Source organism: Patella vulgata, chromosome 3 (assembly GCF_932274485.2).
Source record: "Patella vulgata chromosome 3, xgPatVulg1.2, whole genome shotgun sequence".
NCBI lineage: Eukaryota > Metazoa > Mollusca > Gastropoda > Patellidae > Patella > Patella vulgata.
Window position 1 is genome coordinate 67074665 of NC_065881.2, and position 21657 is coordinate 67096321.

A 21657-nucleotide genomic window follows, 5' to 3' on the forward strand; every position below is an offset into this window, starting at 1 on the left:
AGAAGTAATTAGAACATATATTTAAAACCATACGACTAAACTTTAATTAATGAGATATTTACAAACTAATAAATTTGTATATTTTTTATTGTTGAAAAACATACACTAACACAGCGGTTATACCATATTCAAGACTGGTCAATCGAGTCGGTGGTTTTTCCATTTCTCGTCTTTTACTCGGTCACAGTGCGTCGGCTGCTACAGAATAGAATTTAAACTGTAATTAATGATTAAAATGTCGAACGTCCAAAAAACACCTACCGATGCTATTAGACAATAGGCCTACAACAAGTGACTGCTTATAATGATCTTGATCAAGTTGATGTCGTTGATTTGTCGGCAAAGGCAAACACATCGTCTGTTGTGTGGAATTATTTTCATTTGGGATAAAGCCAAACGATGTTGGTGGTGAGAAAAATATCATGATAAAGAGAATTATCGTGATAAAATTGATAATCGTAGACTTTTATTTATCGCGATAATTCCAAAAGCAGTTATCATGATTAATGGCGATATCAGAATTTGATATCGTTGCAACCTTATTACTGCCACAGATATGGCCCTTGATCACTTCAAAAAAATCCTGTGGATCCTCCTAAGGCTAAAGTTAATATCCGATTGATATTAGATTTATACACAGTGTTAAAGGTCATGAAACGAAGAAGCCTATTGATTTTCAGCAATTTCCGATAATTACTGCCAGAGTTATGGCCCTTGATCATTTAAAAAATCTTGTGGGCACTCTAGAGGCCAAAGTTAATATCCAATTGAAGTTAAATTTATACACAGTGTTTAAGGTCATGAGACAAGAATCATATTGATCTTCAGCAATTTCCGATAATTACTGCCAGAGTTATGGCCCTTGATCACTTTAATATCCGTTTGAAGTACACAGTGTTTAAGGTCATGCGACGAAGAAGCCTATTGATTTTCAGCGATTTCCGATAATTACTGCTAGAGTTATGGAACTTGATCACTTTAAAAAATCTTGTGGATGCTCTAGAGGCTAAAGTTAATATCCGATTGACTTTAAATTTATACACAGTGTTTAAGGTCATGAGACGGAGAAGCCTATTGATTTTCAGCGTTTTCCGATAATAAATGCCAGAGTTATGGCCCTTGATCACTTCCAAAAATCTTGTGGACGCTCTTAGAGGCCAAAGTTAATATCCGATTGACATTAAATTTATACACAGTGTTTAAGGTCATGAGATGAAGAAGTCAATTGATTTTCAGCGATTTCCATAATTACTGCAAGATTTATGGCCCTTGATCACTTTAAAAAATCTTGTGGACACTCTAGAAGCCAAAGTTAATATCCGATTGACGTTAAATTTATACAGTGTTTAAGGTCATGAGACGAAGAAGCCTATTGATTACTGCCAGAGTTATGGCCCTTGATCACTTCATAATATCTTGTGGACGCTCTAGAGGCTAAAGTTATCATCTGATTGACTTCAGATTGATAATTGATACACAGAGTTTAAGGTCTTGAGACGAACAAGTATATTGATTTTCAATGAATTTCGATAACTTGAACAGCTAAATCCATGATATTAAATGTTTCGTATACTTAACGTTAGCATAGGGCAGAACTTTATAAAAACCAAACAAATTCTAATGATTTTCTGATTATTACTTAATGGGTTGTTACTCTTAATCAGATTTTAGTGTACTATAAATGTTTCATTACCGAAAAAAAGTAAAAATATGCGACAACTCTTGCTGACTGCCTGGACGAATTAGCTGCTGTGGACGTATGTTTTGTTGCCTGGCAACCTATCTTTGTCCATGTCGATAATGCTTGCTCATTTTGCTATTACGGGTCACATATGTGAGACAATGAATGCCATTGAATTTCAGCAGTCACTTAATAGAATGTTTTGAGTTCTCTTGTGACAAAAGTAAGTTTAGAATGGACTAAGCAGGCCTAAACGACTGTTCAATTTTTTTTTAGAAATTGAATATGAATCACTTTTATCTTTATATACACACATATTACATTAATATGCTCTCAGACCTATTTTCGCCTATGTTAATAAAGGTACCAAGGAATAAAGCCATCCGGATCTCTGGGAGCAAAGTGGGACAAATGCCCTAGTTACCCACATTTGGGGAGGGGGGGGGCACAAGATCAAAAATTCCATTGAATGACCAAGAGATTCTCAGGCCCGGCGGAGTGGGGGGGGGGGCTAGTGGGGGCTACCACAAGTACTCCTTTCTCCAGGTTATTGAATGCAAGTAACTATTTGATTAAAAACAAAGAGACCTGATTTTAACATAGACGTGAGACTTCTGGAACGTAGACTTTTAGAAGAAGAAAACCCTGCTACTGATCCTTGGGTTAAGAGACTCAACAGTCTATCTTTCTTTCAAGTCCATCTCACGTCCGTTGTATCTATGACAGATAAGGTAATTAGAAAAACAAGTTTTTCTTATACTCTTTCCTTGTGTCCCTTATGCATCAAATAATTCACTCCTATCAGTTATGAACAGTTCAAACAAGTGGTTGCCATGCAAGATACGCCCACATTTTGCAAGAAATAGATGAGAAAGAGGTAAAATCAATAGGGCTCATCCTCACATTCAAGATCTTTTGATCCTTAATATATTTGTCAAGTTACACCAGAATGGGACAACAATGGTAGCCTTTCTGGAGGGCCTACAAAATCCATACATATTTCAAATGTTGTGTGAAGGGCCGGTCGGTCAAAAAATGAAAAAATTAATTTTGTCCAATTCGTCTAAAAACCCTTTTTCTGCTGAACATTATATAGGGGGGGGGGGGGTGTACTGGACTGGCCATGGAGCGATGATGATCATGTTGTATATATTCCTACTTATTCAATATTCCTAACTGGTTAATCAAATGGTCAAAATTTTCTCAACTAGTCCCATTTTTTAACCAGTTAAATTCTCTTGACTCTTGACGATACAATGATAATACGTTAATTAATAATATGACGATATGATAATTTCATAGGTTGATGGTTATAAATTACTTGCAGGCCGGGGTTTTGGCCTAAATTAATCGATTTATGAGATATATTATTTGACAGAGATTATAATCAGATATGCCACTAAATCGCATATTTGGGGTTCATTTTTCAAAATTTTCCCGTGTTAATCTACCCCCCCCACCCATTTTTAGTTGAGAACAAGACTAGAGTTCCATTGAATGACCGAGAGATTCTAGTTTAGATCTTAAAATATGAATATGAAGTAATGATGGTCAACTCTGGCTCCATCTTGGCTGTGGCATTCGATGAGGACTTTATTTACACCATAGATAATATGGTATTATCTATGTTTACAACAAATCAAATCTTTGTGTCGCACTGGACAATATATGATGCTTTTTTCATAATTCAGTCCGCCCCCCCCCCCCCCCCATTGACTTGTCCTGGGTAGCCTACCTTAATAATGACGAGGAGTAGGAGGTAAACAATTGTCTACTAGTTTGGAATTACCATTAGGCTACATACATGGTCAACACCATTCTAGATGTTGGACTCGATCTTTCTAGTTTCAAAGGTTACAATCTTCGGAATGTTAAAAAAAATAGGCCTAATCAGGCTAATAGTATTATGTCCAAGAAATCGCAAAGATTTTTATTTGCATATTAGGCTACGTCCATTAAGAACATTATACAAAACATACGCATACATCAATACATGTACAAGAGAAAAGAATTACCGTACTATACTACAAGAGAAAAGAATTACCGCAGGCTACTATTAAATACATGCAGTTGTCTCCCATCGATGATAAGTCGGACCGGAAGTGGTGTTGAGTGCTAAAGAAAGAAGATTTTATTTGCATTTTTTTTTTCATAATTTAGGTTTGTTTATTACTAACTAACATACCATTTCTGTCGCCCGTAAGTAGCCAGTTGAACAGTAGAAGAAAGTAGATTTTGCACAGTTTGGTAATTAATATTTTAACAGGTTTAAATGTCAGTTCTGTGACCTGTCAACTTCCTAAAAAAAGAATTAAAATGAAAACCATGGCCCTATCAGTGATTTTCAAGGAGGTTAACGTCATTAACAAAGTACAAAACCATTGACCCACTACCGCCCACTAATAAACCAATACTAGCATGGTGAAAAAATGTCAGGGTAGATCTACTCCAATTTATAAGCCTTTTAATAGTTTCTTACGGAATGGACAAAGTCTTTGACCATTCCTGTAAATCCTTAGTCTTACTTAGTTAATTCCTTTCGGAATGGACTCGAGCAGAAAAAGTCATCAGACCGTTACTGTCTGTCTTTATTAAGCTGCAATATGAAAATATGCTCTTTCAGAGTCCACCCCCACCTCTGTTTGAGGTTATTTTTTAGTCCCTATGCCTTCTAATTTTCACCATAACTTTTATTAATTGTTCACCATAACTTTTATTAATTGTTCACCAAAAGGAATTATTTTTCTCCACCTGACACAATAACAATTTATAAACAACAAGTGGAATTTTTCCAAAAGACAGCAGTCTGCGCATGCACAAGTCAAATGTATTTTGTTTATATTTTTGAATCTTGAAATTCTACTTTAAAATAGTGTTTGATCATTATAATTGTGTCAGATGTGAAAAAATGATTCCTTTTAAAGAAAACAGAAGAATTACAGTGAAAAATAGAAGGTAAGGACTCCAAAATAGCCTTAGAACAGAGGTGAGCTAGAGCATTATTTTCATATTACAGCTTAATAAGGACGGATAGGAATGGTCATAATGACCCAGTGGGCCTACTACCAAAAAATGACAATAATAACACACCAGTAGGCATCCAACTATTTAGATTTAAAGGCTTTATTTTTTTTAAATAAATTATTTATTGCACAATATTTGCTATTTTTCTGTGAATTAGTTTTTTGATATAAATGTGTTGAATACAATTTGCAGAACTTTTAATATGTTGAATGAAAAATTAATATTAATAGAATATGAACAAGTGCAAGGTTTTTGATAAATAAATATTGTTTTGTTTGTAGTTTTCAAACTTTGTGAAATAGCAGCATAATTCTTAGCCTAACTCAAGGCAGAGAATGAAAATCGGGACAAGTTCCCAATTTGCTTAGCTGTGGTACCCCCATAGCGAAAACTAATAAAAAATTAGTGCATACAATGATACATCCCCATAACCTAATAGAGTTATTCAAAAGCCCTCATTTAAGTTTATACAAAATTCAAAAGCCCTCATTGGTTTATAAAAAATTTTAAATATAAAAGTGAAAACAGTTAGGAGCCAAAAATCCATGCAAATATGCATAAATTAAGACATCAATTTTTCAGTCGAACATCTTTGCACATTTTGGGGGATAATCGACTCCAGTGTGAATGATTGACTCCAGTCCACTTGTGATGTCACATGTCTCCGGTTCCCACCGACTAGATATATAGAGGGCAACCGCACATCCTCAATCAAGTCTGAAGAGTTCGAAAAGAACAAAACTAGTAGTTTCCAGAGAGAAATCGGGGAAGGCTGTTAGCCTATTTACAAATTTTTTACTGTAGTTTTAAAGTATAAGCAAATTGAGATTTGCAGACTGTTGAAGCCAAAAAGAGAATTTTACAACACTTCTTGCTATACAAGTCTAAAGTGTTTGAGAGGTTTTCATAGATGTATGCATTACCAACTTGTGCTCAGCTAATTTAGCTATACAAATTCTTTGTTTTCAGAAATAGCAACTGATAAATCAGCATTGACTATACATACCTGTCATATACCTTGTTGTAACAAACTAGTGCAATGGATGAAGAGGCTGCAAATGTATTTATGACTAATCTTGTCAAAAATATTCAGATGTTGTGCCATGGTCATTTACCCTTCAGTGATAATGTAGAAGTTATAGGACATTTGTATTTGAACATCGACTGTGGAAAAAAACTAAATTATATTGTGAATGAGAAATACAGCAAGTTGAATCAAGCGACAACATTTACAAGTAACAGTTTTCATGCAGAACCCTCAAAAGACAAAAGCTCACATGCTAAAAACAGTAGTAATGCACCAGAATTACATGGAAATGTGAGAAAATTTAAAAGAGCAGCTAAATCATTAAGTGTTTCTTCTAGTCCATCAAAAGTGCGTAAAATTCGAGAAGAGTATAGAGATGACCCTGTTAATGATGTGAATGATTCTGTTGATAATTCTCTTGGTGTGACTTTTTCTATACAACGTAATGATAACGATCAAGAGAGAATACCAAGTATTAATAGTTCCAATGTTATAATAAAAAGTGAAACTAATCAACATACTTTTAAAACAGAAGGTAAAAAAAGATATTTTGTATTCAGACATTGAAATAAGGGGCAAAGTAATGAGCATAATGAGGAATCCTATCAAAATTCAAAAATATTTTGATCATAAATTAAAATTTTTATAGGCCCACATTGAAATGTGGTCGTATATTGTCGTCGCCACCGTCCGTCGGTCCGTCGTCCACAATTGCTTGTGGACGCTCTAGAGGCTAAAGTTAATATCCGGTTAACTTTAAATTTATACATAGTGTTTAAGGTCATGAGACAAAGAAGCCTATTGATTTTCAGCGATTTCCGATAATTACTGCTAGAGTTACGACCCTTGATCACTTTTAAAAATATTGTGGACACTCTAGAGGCTAAAATTAATATCCAATTGACTTTAAATTTATATACATTGTTTAAGGTCATGAGACGAAGAAGCGTATTGATTTTCAGCGATTTCCGATAATTACTGCCAGAGTAATGGCCCTTGATCACTTCAAATAATCTTGTGACGCTCTTTAAAGGCTAAAATTATCATCCGATTGACTTCAGATTGATACACAGAGTTTAAGGTCTTGAGACGAACAAGTATATTGATTTTCAATGAATTTTGATAACTTGAACAGCTAAATCCATGATATTAAATGTTTCGTATACTAAACGTTAGCATGGGGCAGAACTTGATAAATACCAAACAAATTCTAATGATTTTCTGATAGTTGTTACTCTTAATCAGATTTTAGTGTATTATAAATGTTTCATTACCGAAAAAAGTAAAAATATGCGACAACTCTTGTTTACTGCCTGGACGATTTAGCTGCTGTGGGCGTATGTTTCGTTGCCTGGCAACCTATCTTTAACTTTATTAAATCTTGTGAAAGTGGAAGGGTGATTTAAAGGACAATACACACGGCCAATTTCATTTCACCGATAATTCCGTTGAAGATGAAAAGTTGTTATAAATATGAGACAGTGAGAGGATATCTGACAATACCGCCCCAAAAAATGGCTATTACCAGATAAACGAAAACGAACAAATTAGATAAGTCTGTGCATTACCATGTTTTTGTTAAGTAGTCTGCAGAATGAATAAAAACAAGGGAATGCACAGGCCTTTTCTATTTTTCTCGTTTTCTTTTACTAGTAACAGCCAATGCTTTTTTTTTTTTTAATTGTCAGATATCCTCTCGCCATCTCATATAACAACTTTTCATCTTCAACAGAATTATCAGTGAAAGGAAATTCAACCGTGTGTCAGTTAACGCTCGTTACTTCAGTCAGTTATATAGAATGATAACTTGTGTTATTCATTTTTGTCGTCACTTCCCATTTCTTCAAGTGTTTGTTACACATCTACCATAGCAATGATCTCTGTGTTAAAATTATATTTGGAATGTGTTTAACCAGTTCTGTCACATTTAATAAGGGTTGACACCAATATTGTCCTTTAAGTACACATTTAAAATACCAGTAATACAATTTTGAGTTATTTTTCCATTTATTATTTATTTATTTCAATACAGTTTCAATATTCCTAGTAGTGAACTCTATAAACCAGATGGACATTCAAGCTTTCGTTGCTTTGTGTATTTTATGGAATATGAATCATACAGTAGTGCTACTACAATATCAAATTAACAATTAGAAAAACTCTAATAATTTAGGCAGTTTTAAATGGATAAATGAAATGAAGATGAAGAATTGTTTAGCTGTAGTTAATATATTTTTTTTCAGTTGAAAATCCAACACCCACATTAGAAGGAGATCCAAGTGATGTTCAGTATGCATCTGGATCAACATCTAATCCGAATGACTCTTACTCTTCATTTTATTCACCCGCAGATGGAGGTTTGTGTTAAAATAAGCTTCCCCTCACAATTCTTTTCATTTATTAAATTTGTATCAGATATGTTTATATTTTTGGTAATTTATGTCATCATGAAAATTATTTATGCAATGAAGAATATGTTTTCTTATCATTCTGTCTTATTGCTATTGATGGATGGACATCATGTACTGGTATATTTTCTGAGCTGACTATTAAATAATCATTTTCTCTTCATTTTATGCTTCAATTAAAATGATAAAACAAACAAAAATTGCGTACAGCGCTAATTTTTCAAAATTTGGAGTTTTTGCAGAGTAAAAGACAGAGCCTAAAGAGGTTTGTTTATATTTATTTCTATCTTCATAGCTTTCTTCAAGATTAAAAAAAAAAATTATAGTTCTAAAAAGAAAAAAAAAAGATTGTACTATAAATTTCCATCTATCAACAGCACTGAAGAATCTTTTTTATAAACTTCTTAAGATGACAGTTTTTATAAGTTAATTGTAAAATTTTGTTAGACTATGAATATTATTAATTGATTAATTCTAATTGCCTAATAGTTAAATTTTAAACAAAATTTTTTCAGTAGAAAATGAAGAAAGTGAATCAGATGAGATTATGGGAGGAATACTTCAACATGAGTAAGAATTATTTATATTATTCTTAAATCAAAGCCACTGATCATCATTTGTAGGTTTTGGACAATATCTTATTTTTTATGAGCTTAATCTGCCTGTACTAAAATATACTCAAACTGATTCTTTAATTAAGAAAACGTGGAGTTGGATGGCGGAATGGTTAGCACGTGCGTGCTGTATCATAAAGTCTGTCATTGAGTCAACTGGCGTGGTTTCAATTCCCAGGTTGTACGTGACAAGAAGTAGGGTCGCCTGTCCCACCTCATGGGTTTTCTCTGGGTCCTCTGGTTTCCTCCCACTGCTAAAAACCCCTACGCGCATGCGAATTATGGAAATAAAATTGAAACACATGTTAGTCCCGAAATGACCTAGTTTGTGTTGAGTGGACGTTAAACCCCATTTCTCTCTCTCTCTCTCTTTAATTAAGAAAAACGAAATCAAACCGTAGATAATATATACCAACTTGGATTCAATTGGATTAACCATTGGTTGCCATCCAAATTACGCCCACTTTGTGCAAGAGATGGATAGAGAAAATGATATAAAAAATATGATTTTTCACACATTTAGGGGCCATAATCCAGTAAGTGATTGTCTGAAATGCAGGAGTATCGAAAGGAACTGAGATCTCTGGGATATAAACATAAATTTTAAGTTTCATCAAAATCAGACAAAAATTGTGACCTCTCGAGTTCTAGCGAGTTCACAACCTTAGTATTGCATAATTTTACACGATTTGCGTACAAGTAGCAACCATTTTGTTGGGCACTTTCGTTTTGATTTTCCCGAAATTCGAACTCAACCTTCATTATGGTGTAACAGTGGTATAAGTGCACATAAGATGGGCCTGGAAACTTTGGGATACGTGTAGCCAATGGTTACTATATCCACTTTACGGCAAGTTCACGCCTATCTGGTTGAAATTAATTCAGTTATCTTCACTCAAAGTCGTAAAAATAGACCTTCCGTAAAAACGACTTTGCCAATTATCGAAAACACTATTAATCCCCTCAGACGCCAGTGACGTCACAGTGACCGAATGCATATTCGGAATGTTTATTCCTTAATTACCTATATACAGCCGGCGTGTGTATTCTTTAACGCCTGAAGGATTCCTTAATCCCCCTAATTAAATAAAACAATTGACTACGGAATAATTTGTTTTGTAATTCATTTTAATTTAAGATCCAATTTAGAGTGCCTACAACTTTTAAACTTTGAAGTCTTGAACTCTTAATTAATTTTTTACAATATGGAACTTATTGGACGAACACTTTTAATATGTAAATAATATACGGGTCCAGCTATGTGGTTTTTACTGCGAGCACTTAGCTTTTCCACATAAAGTGTAGTGTCGTTAATATCTGTCATTAATTAATCAATCCGACTATAAAAGTTATGCAGGCATGGGTCATAAATTAATTAACAAGTTGGTGTTAGCAGTGAGTGTTAGTGGGATTAAGAATGTTGATTAGGTAATTATCTTTTTTTACGCCGGCCAGATCAAAGACATCACTGTAAGTGGAACGTTTGCGTAATACCTCACGAACGAACTAATGGTAGAATCATACACACACACATTAATTGTATAAAATAATTAAGTTTTACTAATAAGTTGTTTAAAATTACTATATACCCAATAATTATTGCTCACCGGTGTTTTTATAATCAAGTAGCCTCGTATTATTTGTTGATTGGCGTTTAAACAACATTTAGTTGATGGATGGATTAACGTTTTTGATACGATTAGGTAATAATGTCTAACATCGGTTATCAACTTTATAATAAAAGTATTTTACAATTGCATAGACAGTTTAATCACTCACCAAACGGCACCAGGAACTCCACGAATGATCCCATGCAATTTTCGCGGCGAAGTTTAACCTCATTTACTACACCCGTAGTACATGGAACGGTACATGATAATAAGATACCAAGCGTTGATTGGCAGAGAAATGAGTGCGATCTATTGTACATGTTATGCATAGTCATCGGAAAATTCCATATTCAGTGTAGTTGTTCTTTATGTATAGAAATGGTTATTATAATTATATATAGCTAAGAATGAATATATCGACAAATGACTGGCACCATTTGTATTTCATTTGTATTTGTACTTAAGTTTGGGATATCAAGTATTACGGTGTTATCCAAATTACCGTTAAATGCGCTAATTTCTTGAGTCATCTTCATTTGACACGTGGCCTATTTAAACAAAGGCAGCTTAAATTGATCTACGGCATGATACAGCATTTTAAATTCACTCGAAAATATTCCAATCACAAATGTCTAATCTATAACAATGTAAGACAATAATTCGGTGATTATGATTAGGCCAGTCACGTGGTAATTGGACTGTCAATAGACGCTTGTCCAGTTGCCGTGTGTATTGATAGTGCTATATTGTACAGACAGTGAGATATTGTATAGATAATGTATATCATATGTGTAGTGCCTGTGACGTCACCAGCCAATCAACCGGATTAAGGTCGTAATTGAAAAATCGAAAAGCGTTTTGGCGTATCGGATACTTAAATGTTAACAGCGGACTTAATTTTAATCAGATTGGTGTGAACTTGCCGTGAAGTTGATATAGTACCCATGGGTTATACATACATGCAATTTAGATTTTTGATCTTACGTGGTCTTTAAACGTTTTTTATACGCCCACATTTTCATGTGGACGTATATTGTCGTCGCCCCTGTCCGTCCGTCCACAATTGTTTGTGGACACTCTACAGGTCACAATTCTTATCCGATTTTGACGAAACTTGAAATATAGGTTTATCGCCAAAAGATCTTGGCTGCTTTTGATATTGGCATGAATCGGATTGAAACTTCATGGATTATGGCCCCTGTTTGTACGAAAAATCACGTTTTTAGCTTGTGAACCCTATAGAGGTCACAATTTTTATCCGATTTAAAAAAACGTATTATGATATCACTGTTACACCCTAAGGACGACCGAGTTTGAATTTCGTGAAAATTGACCCAAAATTGACAGACAAAATGGGCGCCGTTCGTTCTCAAATAGCGTAAAAATATGGTATATCAAGGCTGTGGACCCTATATAGGTCACAATTTTTATCCAGTTTTGTTGAAACTTGAAATGTAAGTTTCGATATTCGCGTATATCGGACTGTAACTTCCTGAATTATGGCCCCTGATTGTATCTGTTATGACTCGTCACTACAATCAGTTATATAGAAGGATAACTCAGATTTTCCTTTCGAGTTTGTCACTTCCCTTTCTTGAAATCTTCATAACGCATCTATTGTAGCAATGATCTCAGTGTTAAAATTATATTTGGAACATGTTAAACCAGTTCTATCACATATGTGATAATGACTGACACCAATATTGTCTTCTTTGATTGGCATTTATTAATTGAACTGGTTATGTAGACTTTTAATGGAAAATATCCAGACTTATGTCTTTCTAATGTAAACTATTTTTTCAAAAAATGACTGTAAATTATGATGTCTATCTGTGGAGAGTGTAAATTGTAGTTGATTTATTCTGATCTATTTATTTTAATGATTATCTCAAAATTTTACCATTTTTGATGAACAGATATAAAGATGAAGATATTGAATATACAATTATTGAAATGGGAACACAACAAGGTAGACCCATGTTAGTTGATAGTATCGGATATTGTTACACCATGAGGGTAATACATATTTATTTTTCATCTCAGTTAATTTGGTCATGTAAAGTAGTCAAAATGTTCAAGTGTGGCTTAATGGTCGGGTGCATAAAAGTACTTAAAATAGAGACGCTATACTGCACGTGGATCTCAATGAAATCGTCGCAGGAGTCAAATATTTCATCTAGTATAAAATAATGTATGATTGGCACCTTGCTCCTACATTATAATGGTAAATACCGGTAGTGGTCTCAAATGTTGGTTTAATATTCAATCTCACAAAAATACTAGTGATGAGCCAGTTACAACTTTGCTATCAGACAATAAATCCATTTAGGTATCTGTCAATGATCCTTTAAAATACAGATAAATCAAGTACATTGGTAATATTGTTAGCTTTTATACTCTACAGTCCATGACAACCAAGATATCTTTTCAGACTATATACAATAATTTCATTGGACTCACACTGTTAAAGGTATTTGTATCTAAATTAACCACATGCCCTTGATTAAAAGATGGTAAAGTGTGTGATTCTTGCGAAACTGTTCAGTTCATTTCCATGTATGGATAACCATTAAAAACCAAATCATTTTGATACACAAGCTTATGTACTATTTATGCCACATTTGGTATAATAATATAGTAGGAAATTCAACAAATAACAACATCAAAGTATTTCATAAATTTAATTGTTAGGTAAATAGGAACTGAGATCAGAATTCCAGGTGGGGTGGTCTATCCTAACATAATAACATGGTGCTTGTACAAGTATGAACTTATAGTTTAATACCAAATTTCTCAGAAGCTACAGATATCTTACAAGCTTAATATAGTTCTCTACATGAAAATTGTCAATATGAATCAGGATTGTGTGAATATTTTGGCATATATGGGATTTTACAAATAATGGTCGATTTCATTTAAAATTAAAATACATGTTTCTGAAGTAAAATATCAGTGATCCGTGCATACCAATAATATGTATACAAATTTAAGTTACTGCATAAATAACCCCTCAGAATAATGAAATAATCAACAGTGGTTGTGTTACCGTTGATATCAAAAGAATGGTGTAATTATCTAATATTTAAACCAATGTGCTACAGTGCATTTACTTCTTTGTTGAACTGGCTAGAAGCCACCCAATCATAATATTAGAAATAAGAATACGGATGATCACATAAATTTCAATACGTATTTATATCACACACCCTGACCCCACACTCCGCTGGGGTATTATTAACTGGATACAGAATAGGTTTTTTAATTTTTCGACTTACTGATGATCTACAGTACAGTATTTCTGCCAAATATATTATCATTTTTAGATATTGGTTTTGTGCTTGTTGTGATTATATACTCTTCAAAAAAAGTAGGGGATATTCAGAAACAATACAAAACTGCGGAAATGCACTGCTGTTTTTATTAGAGGTAACCATTGTATATTAATAACAGGCCAATTGCCTACACATGAACATAAACATTTCATATGGGCGGCTTATCTGACGGCCCCATTTCACTCGCAAAGAGATACACCGTCAAAAGTGAAAATGGACGTTTTTGATTTTTGTCTTAATAATGAGTAATTGCTCCACCAATCCTCAGACATTCAGCAATTCGTCATGGCATACTCCTAATCAACCGTCCTATCATGATTTGGGGCAATCTGACCCACTCCTCTTGCAGTGCCATGGCCAATTCTTGCAGTGTTGTCCGTTGACGTTGACATCGATGAACATGTCTCACGATCAAATTAAACGTAACACACTAAAGCAAAGATACGCTAAACAGTAAATCTTATGAAAGAACCGATAGGAAAGCAAACATGAATAGATAAACCAGCACGCGGCAGTTTTCGTCAACCCTTCCTTGAAGAGTAAAATTTGACAATGAATCCCTCCCACGTGTATGACACTATTGCATGTGCAGCTCAGTGGTTCTGTTGGGGCGATAAATTCTTCATCTGTGAACATACTCTCAAAGCATGTCAAGTGTCCATGACTATTTATCATATCACAACCGGCATAGGTATTTGCATTTCAATATCCCCTACTTTTTTTGAAGAGTATATAACATTTGCCATTTTGGGTGATATGTTCAGTGTATAATCATGGCATAAACTAGAAAATAAAACCCCACAAAATAAAAGATAAAACATTATTTTGCAAATAACTTTTTACAGAAAAAAACAGATTTATGTGTTAGATGGTGGTGTTCTTTAAGAAATAGACATGGAAGATGTCCTGGCTCAGTTGCACAAAGAGGGGAAAGTTTTAAACGAGGATCAATAAAACATACACATGATCCTAAACCTGGTTTATTGACAGCAAAACTTGTTGTTGCAGAGGTATATATACTTTAATAATGTTAAATTTGTTTTTCTTGATCATTAAAGATTGATAGCTTTCAAAAATTACTTGCCTAATGATTCACAAATACCATAAACTTAATACCATAATAAAATATAAATAAAATAAATTTAAAAAAAATCTTTATTGAGACCAAGAAACAAATACACCAATAAAATATTTTGGTTGGGGATAGCGTTAATCATCAAGTTTGGGTATTTAAAATTATGTGTTGTGGAGACGATTTCGTTCTTTCTATCAACGTTGAAAATAAAACATATATATATATTCACCTTCTAGAATACCCAAACACTTTAGACAAACATCTTTAATTGTAAATACTTCTTCGGAAAACAAAACACTTTATTAATTATGGAGGGGAGGGGGGTGGATGGCCGATTGGTTAGCATGTGAGCGCTGTATTTTAAGGTCTGTCATTGAGTCAACTCACATGGTTTCGATTCCCCGCTTGTACGTGACCAGAAATTGCGTCGCCTGTCCAACCTGGTGGGTTTTCTCCGGGTCCTCCAGTTTCCTTCCACTGCTAAAGACCCCTACGCGCAAGGGAAATATTGAAATAAATTGAATCATGTGTTAGTCCCAAAATAACCTAGTTTGAGGCAAGTGGTTGTGAAACACATTTCTCTCTCTCTCTTATTAATTTTGAACGATTTACAAGCCAGGATATGTATTCAGTCTACTAGACATAAAGGCTTATGTATTAGGATGTCCATGAGACTCAATTTATTACATCACCTACTTACCATAGCAACAATGAAATCCTACCATAGATCAAATAGATGCGTGAAATAACCAAAGCCTAAACTTAATAAACATATAATAATTTGAAAATACACACCAAATAAGTCTTGAATTAAACATGTCTACTAATTAACTAATTGTTGATAAAGCTAAAATGATCTTCCTTTGACATGGCCTCTAAATTCTAGAACACAATAGATTTTACTAGATAAGCTGTAATTAACAAAAACTGACATAGCTGATATGTGTAGTCCAAATATACATGTTGAATTATTAACAAATATTCTTGTGTTCATATAGCATATTATTATTCAGCTTATATTATTCAGCTTATTTTTTATAGTAATATATTTGTTTTCAGGCAAGAGCTCAAGCTAATAATGATTTTGTAACTCCAATATCCGAAGTTGTTGAAAGAGCAATGTCTGTGAAGGGCACAGAGGATGAGTCCATTTTACCAAAACAAAGTAATTTAAAAAGAATGATTAACAGACATAGACAACAGAAACGACAAGAATTGTTTCATAATCACTAGCTGGCTGTGGTTTTTATTCAAAAACTATTATAATTGTCTTATTTTATGGTTCCTTGCTTAAATAATTCCACTCAAAAACTGTGTCATTATAATTTAAAGTGACAGATTATACATGTGCCTGGAAATTTTCATAAAAACATTTTATTATGTACATCAGCATTGTGGATAATTTTTTATTGATATAAATGTTATGTATATTGAAGAAAACTGGTTTGTATTACTTTCTATGATGCCTGATGTAGTGTTGTGTGCATGGCAGGATATCCTTACTCTTTTTTATTTAGAACATCCAGTACTCATTTATTTGGTTTGTGCACATAGCAAATTCCTCTCATGTAAATACTTGTCTTTAATCAGTTTAATAATATAACCGGATAATGTGTTGGAAGTAGTTGGAACTATCAAATTATAGTCCTTGAAAGCCAGTGGGCCCCCTAAAGACTTTCAAAATTCTTGTATGAAAAGGGGGGGTTGGATGACCGAATGGTAAGCACGTGCACACTGTATCATGAGGCCTGTCATTGAGTCAACTGGTGTTGTTTCGAATCCCCAGTTGTACATGACAAGGAGTAGGGTCGTTTGTCCAACCTCGTGGGTTTTCTCCGGGTCCTCTGGTTTCCTCCCACTGCTAAAGACCTCTACACGCAAGCGAGTTATTGAAATAAAAAATAAAAAATTAGAACTATACATTAGTCCTGAAATGACCTGGTTTGTTTCGAGTGGACGTTAAATCCCATTTCTCTCTCTCTCTTGTATAAAAAGAAATGTGAATCTAAGCAATAGAATAAAATCAAAGCAGTGGGAAGTATTTGTAAAATAAGAGTAAATTTAAAAGCTGCTGCATGGGTCAAAGTCAGTCTTACTTCATTACATATGTATCCTTAGGAAATAGAAAATTAGTCTCAAAATAAAGTATTGGGTTGGCAAGACATTACATGAACTCCTTTCTTTTCATTGCAATTCATCAATATGTTTGAAATGGATCTTTACTGCAATGTGAATTCTAAAAGGACCTAAAAGCCAAACAAAAATCAAATATGATCTGTAATCAACAGTACTCGTAACAAAAATACACATTAATCTAAAATTTATTCAGATAAATAAATTCTTTATGACAATTTGGAGCCATCTTATGAGTAGGGTTAAAGTTACAATTTCATATTTATAAGTTATATTTTTAAAATGTATTAAAATAAAGCCCTAAAATAGATGGTATCTATAAACAGTCCTACCTTGTTAAAGAATAATCCTATAATTCACTATTGCCAGTTGAGAAATTGGCAAGAATATCATTTTCAACTTCAAATTCCAACTTTTGAAGATAACCATTCTATGGTGGGGAATAGGAAAATAAGGGAGGTAATTGTGTTATTATTTCCGGTGTGAAGATTTTTAAGTGTGAGAAAGATAACCTATGATCGTATAATAGTGAGTTGACAACCTATTGAGCAAAGGACATAATTATGTTTTGACTTTCATAGAAAATATGAAATTGTAACTTTAAATAAAGTAATAATAACTCCCATGTGAGTTTTTATGCACCCACATTTAAAGGTTGTCATATAATGCCATCGTCCCAGTCTCTTTATATGTTATTCACATTAGTGAGTGAAATTTATAGGCAAAATTTCTGGTAATTACTTTTAGAGTTATTGTCCTTGGTTATATTGTAACTTTTTCTCAACCCTCCAATGATATTTTACATACTTTGCTTTTAGTTAACCATACGAATCATAATGTGACGAGCTTCATGATTAAGTACCGTATGATAACACTGTATACAGTACAATTGTATATGATATGTTGACTATTAAATTATACTATTCAAAAAAAGTAGGGGATATTTGATTTTGGGGGCATAATACTAAAATATGCAAATGACTACGAAAAAAGTCACTATAGAACCTAACAGAAGAAACATTTCCAGTTACATGTGACGCCCAAACGCACCAATAGCTACCGCATGGAATGCAGGTGATGCTTGGGATCATCATGGGGGTCCAACCCAAGATTTGCACGACTCTGACTTTGAATGTTACAGTCATTGTGGCATTGAATTCCAGGGTGGAAACATCAGTTTAATTGTTTTAGACCAGAAAACAAATTTTGATATGCGTCGGCTTACCCAAAATGAAAGGTTACGTGCCCTTGGCATGCTACAGATCGGCACAACACAGGCGGTTGTGGCGCGGATGATGAATGTTTCTCAGTCTGTCATAAGCAGGCTATGGTCCAGATACCGTGATACACAATCTGTACAGGACAGACCACGCTCAGGTCGACCAAGGGCGACAACTCAAGCCCAGGATCGATTTATCCGTACCTTGGCCTTGAGAAATCGTGTCATCACAGCAAATCAGATCAGCGCTCGTCTTCAAACAGACACTGGTGTGAGAGTGAGGGGCCAGACGATTCGGAATCAACTGCATAGGGGTCACCTTCGCGCCCGACGTCCTCGCGTGATCCCTTGTTTGAGAGATCATCACATTCAGGCAAGACGTCGTTGGTGTAGGGATCGTCAACACTGGGATAATCGACGCTGGAGCAATGTGATGTTTTCAGATGAGTCAAGGTTCACTGTTGATTTTTTGGACAGACGTAGGAGGGTGTGGCGTCGTCAAAACGAGCGCTTCCAAGACGTTAACGTCATCAGACATGATCGATTTGGGGGTGGTTCTGTTATGGTGTGGGGAGGCATCACTGTTGCTGGAAGAACGGCTTTACATGTTGTTGCAGGGCGTGTTACAGGCCAGTACTACCGGGACAACATCTTGGCAGTCCATGGCCGCCGTTTCATCTTCCAGGATGACAACGCAAGATGTCACAGGGCCAGGATCGTTACAGGTTACCTCCAACAACAGAACATCACCACATTACCTTGGCCAGCACTGAGTCCCGACCTCTCCCCCATCGAGCATGTCTGGGACATGCTTGGACAGAGGTTACGTCAACGTCAACAACGTCCTGCCAATGTCCAAGAACTTGCTGCTGCGTTGCAACAGGAATGGGACAATCTGGACCAAAATGACCTTAGACGTCTCATTAGGAGTATGCCACGTCGGATCAATGCTTGTTTGGCAAACAGAGGAGGATTTACCCGTTACTGACTTGGTTGTGATGCTGTGGTAACTTTGCTGTTTGACCCCGGGTATCATTTTACCCTTATAATGGTCAGTCTGTGCCTTACTTAGTCTAACGATCATTTGGAATAAATCGATGAATGTGAACTTCATTTCATTTTGTCATTTGTTTCTTCGTCAGTTTCATTAGGTGACTTTAATAACACTTAAAAATCAAATATCCCCTACTTTTTTTGAATAGTATATTAGCAAAATCCCAGGCATTTTTTAAGCCCAACTTATGTCACCCTTGTGATCCGATGTGATTGTTTGCAACTGGAAATGCTGACGGCTTATGTCGCCTATGCACATTTAGCTGCAAGTACATGTAACTACTTGCAACTGAAATCTTAGAGGGCTTATGTCGGCCGTGATTGTGTGCAACTGACCACGCTGCCACCAAACTACGGTCAAAGGAACCACATGACAGACATGTGATCAGTGCAAGATGGTGTTTAGCAATAATTTTTTTTTAAAACATGGTTCTGCTATTATCCTTTCTTTTAATACAAATGCACTTTTGTTGTCCAAAAGTTCTTCGATAAGGCCTTTGATAATGTCGTCAGCCATTTTTATGTACACAAATGATGTAATGGAGACCCCAAGGAAAACTATGAAATACACCGAATGCCTAAACATTCTCTCAAAACTAGTTGCATTGAGTTGCAAAACCGATTATGTTGCCACAACTAGTTGCAGCCGATGGCAAGAAAGTATAACATGCGCAACTAACTTCAACTGGCTGGCTCTTTCAGTTGCATCATATCGCAAACCGGCTTAAGTTGTCCTTTTTATGCAAATATCAGTTGCATCAAACCCAATTGCACACAGTATCCCTTGTGTGATACATTAAAACAACAAAAGTTTTATAAAGGGCTATATTTTAGTTAATATAAGGCGAAGGATTTTGAGTAAATTCCTGAAAATGTTTGTGAAACCAGGGCCTGAGGATTGTCTTTAACCATACATAGACTGTACTCAATAAGATGTATCCAAAATATGTAAATCGTATTTAAAATAGCAAACAAAATATTTTTTTTCGAATTGTAGTTAAAAACACTTATTTCATAATCTTTTGAAAAACAAAAAATATAAGTGAGACAGGAGTTTGTCATGTTTCATTGATTGAAATGTGTATTACACTCTGCAAATTTCACAAATACATAATAGTACTTTTAAAATTTCACGAACACATTATGGTACTTTCAAACTCCTTAGGAACAACTTTATCATATTTTTCAGAATTTGAAGACTTCCAGGCTGCTACAAATCAAACAATGCTTGCTGTATCTGGTTATACTGCTGAAGAAGTTTTATATTCTAAAGATCCTTCCATTCAACCATTACTTAGTAGTATCATTAAAGAAGCATCTATACAATGTGGAATATGGGAGCAAGTTCCATACCCTAAAGATATACCAACACATACAAGAGAGATGTTTTTTGATTTTGTTTTGTCTATAGCTCCCCAACTAGAATCTCACAGAGATGTTATTTGGAGTAAATTAAGCCATCGCCTTAGAGATAGAAGATTTAAACAAAAATTGAAAAAAGCACGTTTTTTTAAGTAACACCTGGTCTACACTATTTAACTATATACTGTACTATCAACTCGGACCATGACAATCTTCAACAGTAGTGTTTGGTGCCAATTTACTTGGAACCCTTCTATAAGTGTTTATTATGGAAATGTCAATTTTACAGTTACTTTAATTCAGCGCCAAATAAGCCCATAATAAATTAAACAGCCAGGCAATCCCACCCCATCAACATCCCCTTCTACATTCTGCATCATATCCATGCAAAACTACAACTTAATACAACAATGATTTTTTATTCATTATGAACATTGATTTTGTATTTGTATGCAGACCTAAAATATTCTTCAAAAAATACCTTGTAAGAAATTTTGTTTGGTAGCAAATATACTTTATCTTTAGTTTGAATTTCTTGTTATTGGTACATAAATAGACCTTGACCTCACAGTTGATTGCATAGTTGACTATGGTGGTTTTGTAGTTATCACACAGAACTAACAACCAGAATGTCCCACTCCCAGGTTAGAATCTTGTCACTTGCCCGTTATGGTGCCTTCTAGGCTGACAAGAAAAGTTGGATGGAACGAAAAACAGAGATTGTGGGTACAAGTTGGTATTCAAAGAAGAATAGGCAGAATTACTTCTATCCAAGCTCATTTCTCCTAAAAAATAAAGTGTTTTAACTCAATATCATCCAGTCTTCAACATTGCAAACATCACTTAAAATGGGTTCGTCTGTCATTCAGTCACACAATAACTCTCCTTCTAATTGAGCTAGAATGTTCAAACTTGATGTAGGCGTTAATTGCGCCGATGCCTTGTTGGGGTTCGAAGATGAGCATTTTCTGCTTTGGGTAAGCAGAGATAAGCCATTTGATTGGTTGATGCTTTAGGACAATAACTTAAGTTCTGATTAAGTGAGAGTGATCAAACTTGATGTATAGTTTCACTACATCAATACCTTGACTACGTTCGATAATGAACATAACATTTTCT

The 21657-nt window shown here is 34.6% G+C and overlaps 1 protein-coding gene across 5 annotated transcripts; it reads left to right on the top strand.

Annotated features, from left to right (window-relative positions):
• The first annotated feature begins 3758 nt into the window (after positions 1-3758).
• On the top strand, positions 3759-21062 carry LOC126815510 (uncharacterized). 5 transcript variants are annotated; one of them, XM_050541191.2, is made up of 7 exons: positions 3759-3841; positions 5675-6267; positions 7976-8089; positions 8656-8710; positions 12281-12380; positions 14542-14706; positions 15831-16262. In XM_050541191.2, exons 2-7 carry the CDS (start codon positions 5745-5747, stop codon positions 16002-16004), a joined length of 1131 nt encoding a protein of 376 aa, XP_050397148.1. In that variant the 5' UTR covers positions 3759-3841; positions 5675-5744; the 3' UTR covers positions 16005-16262. The 5 variants fall into 5 exon arrangements, with proteins under 5 accessions (XP_050397148.1, XP_050397150.1, XP_050397147.1 ...); XM_050541193.2 differs by having other exon boundaries at positions 3784-3928; positions 8659-8710; positions 15831-16263; XM_050541190.2 differs by having other exon boundaries at positions 3784-3928; positions 15831-16260.
• Positions 21063-21657: the final 595 nt, after the last annotated feature.

Excerpts from the sequence above, each read along its gene's own strand:
- LOC126815510 (XM_050541191.2), top strand. The coding sequence starts at position 5,745 with ATGGATGAAGAGGCTGCAAATGTATTTATGACTAATCTTGTCAAAAAT. Across the intron at positions 6,268-7,975 it reads ACATACTTTTAAAACAGAAG|TTGAAAATCCAACACCCACA; the intron begins GTAAAAAAAGAT and ends ATTTTTTTTCAG. Across the intron at positions 12,381-14,541 it reads GATATTGTTACACCATGAGG|AAAAAAACAGATTTATGTGT; the intron begins GTAATACATATT and ends AACTTTTTACAG.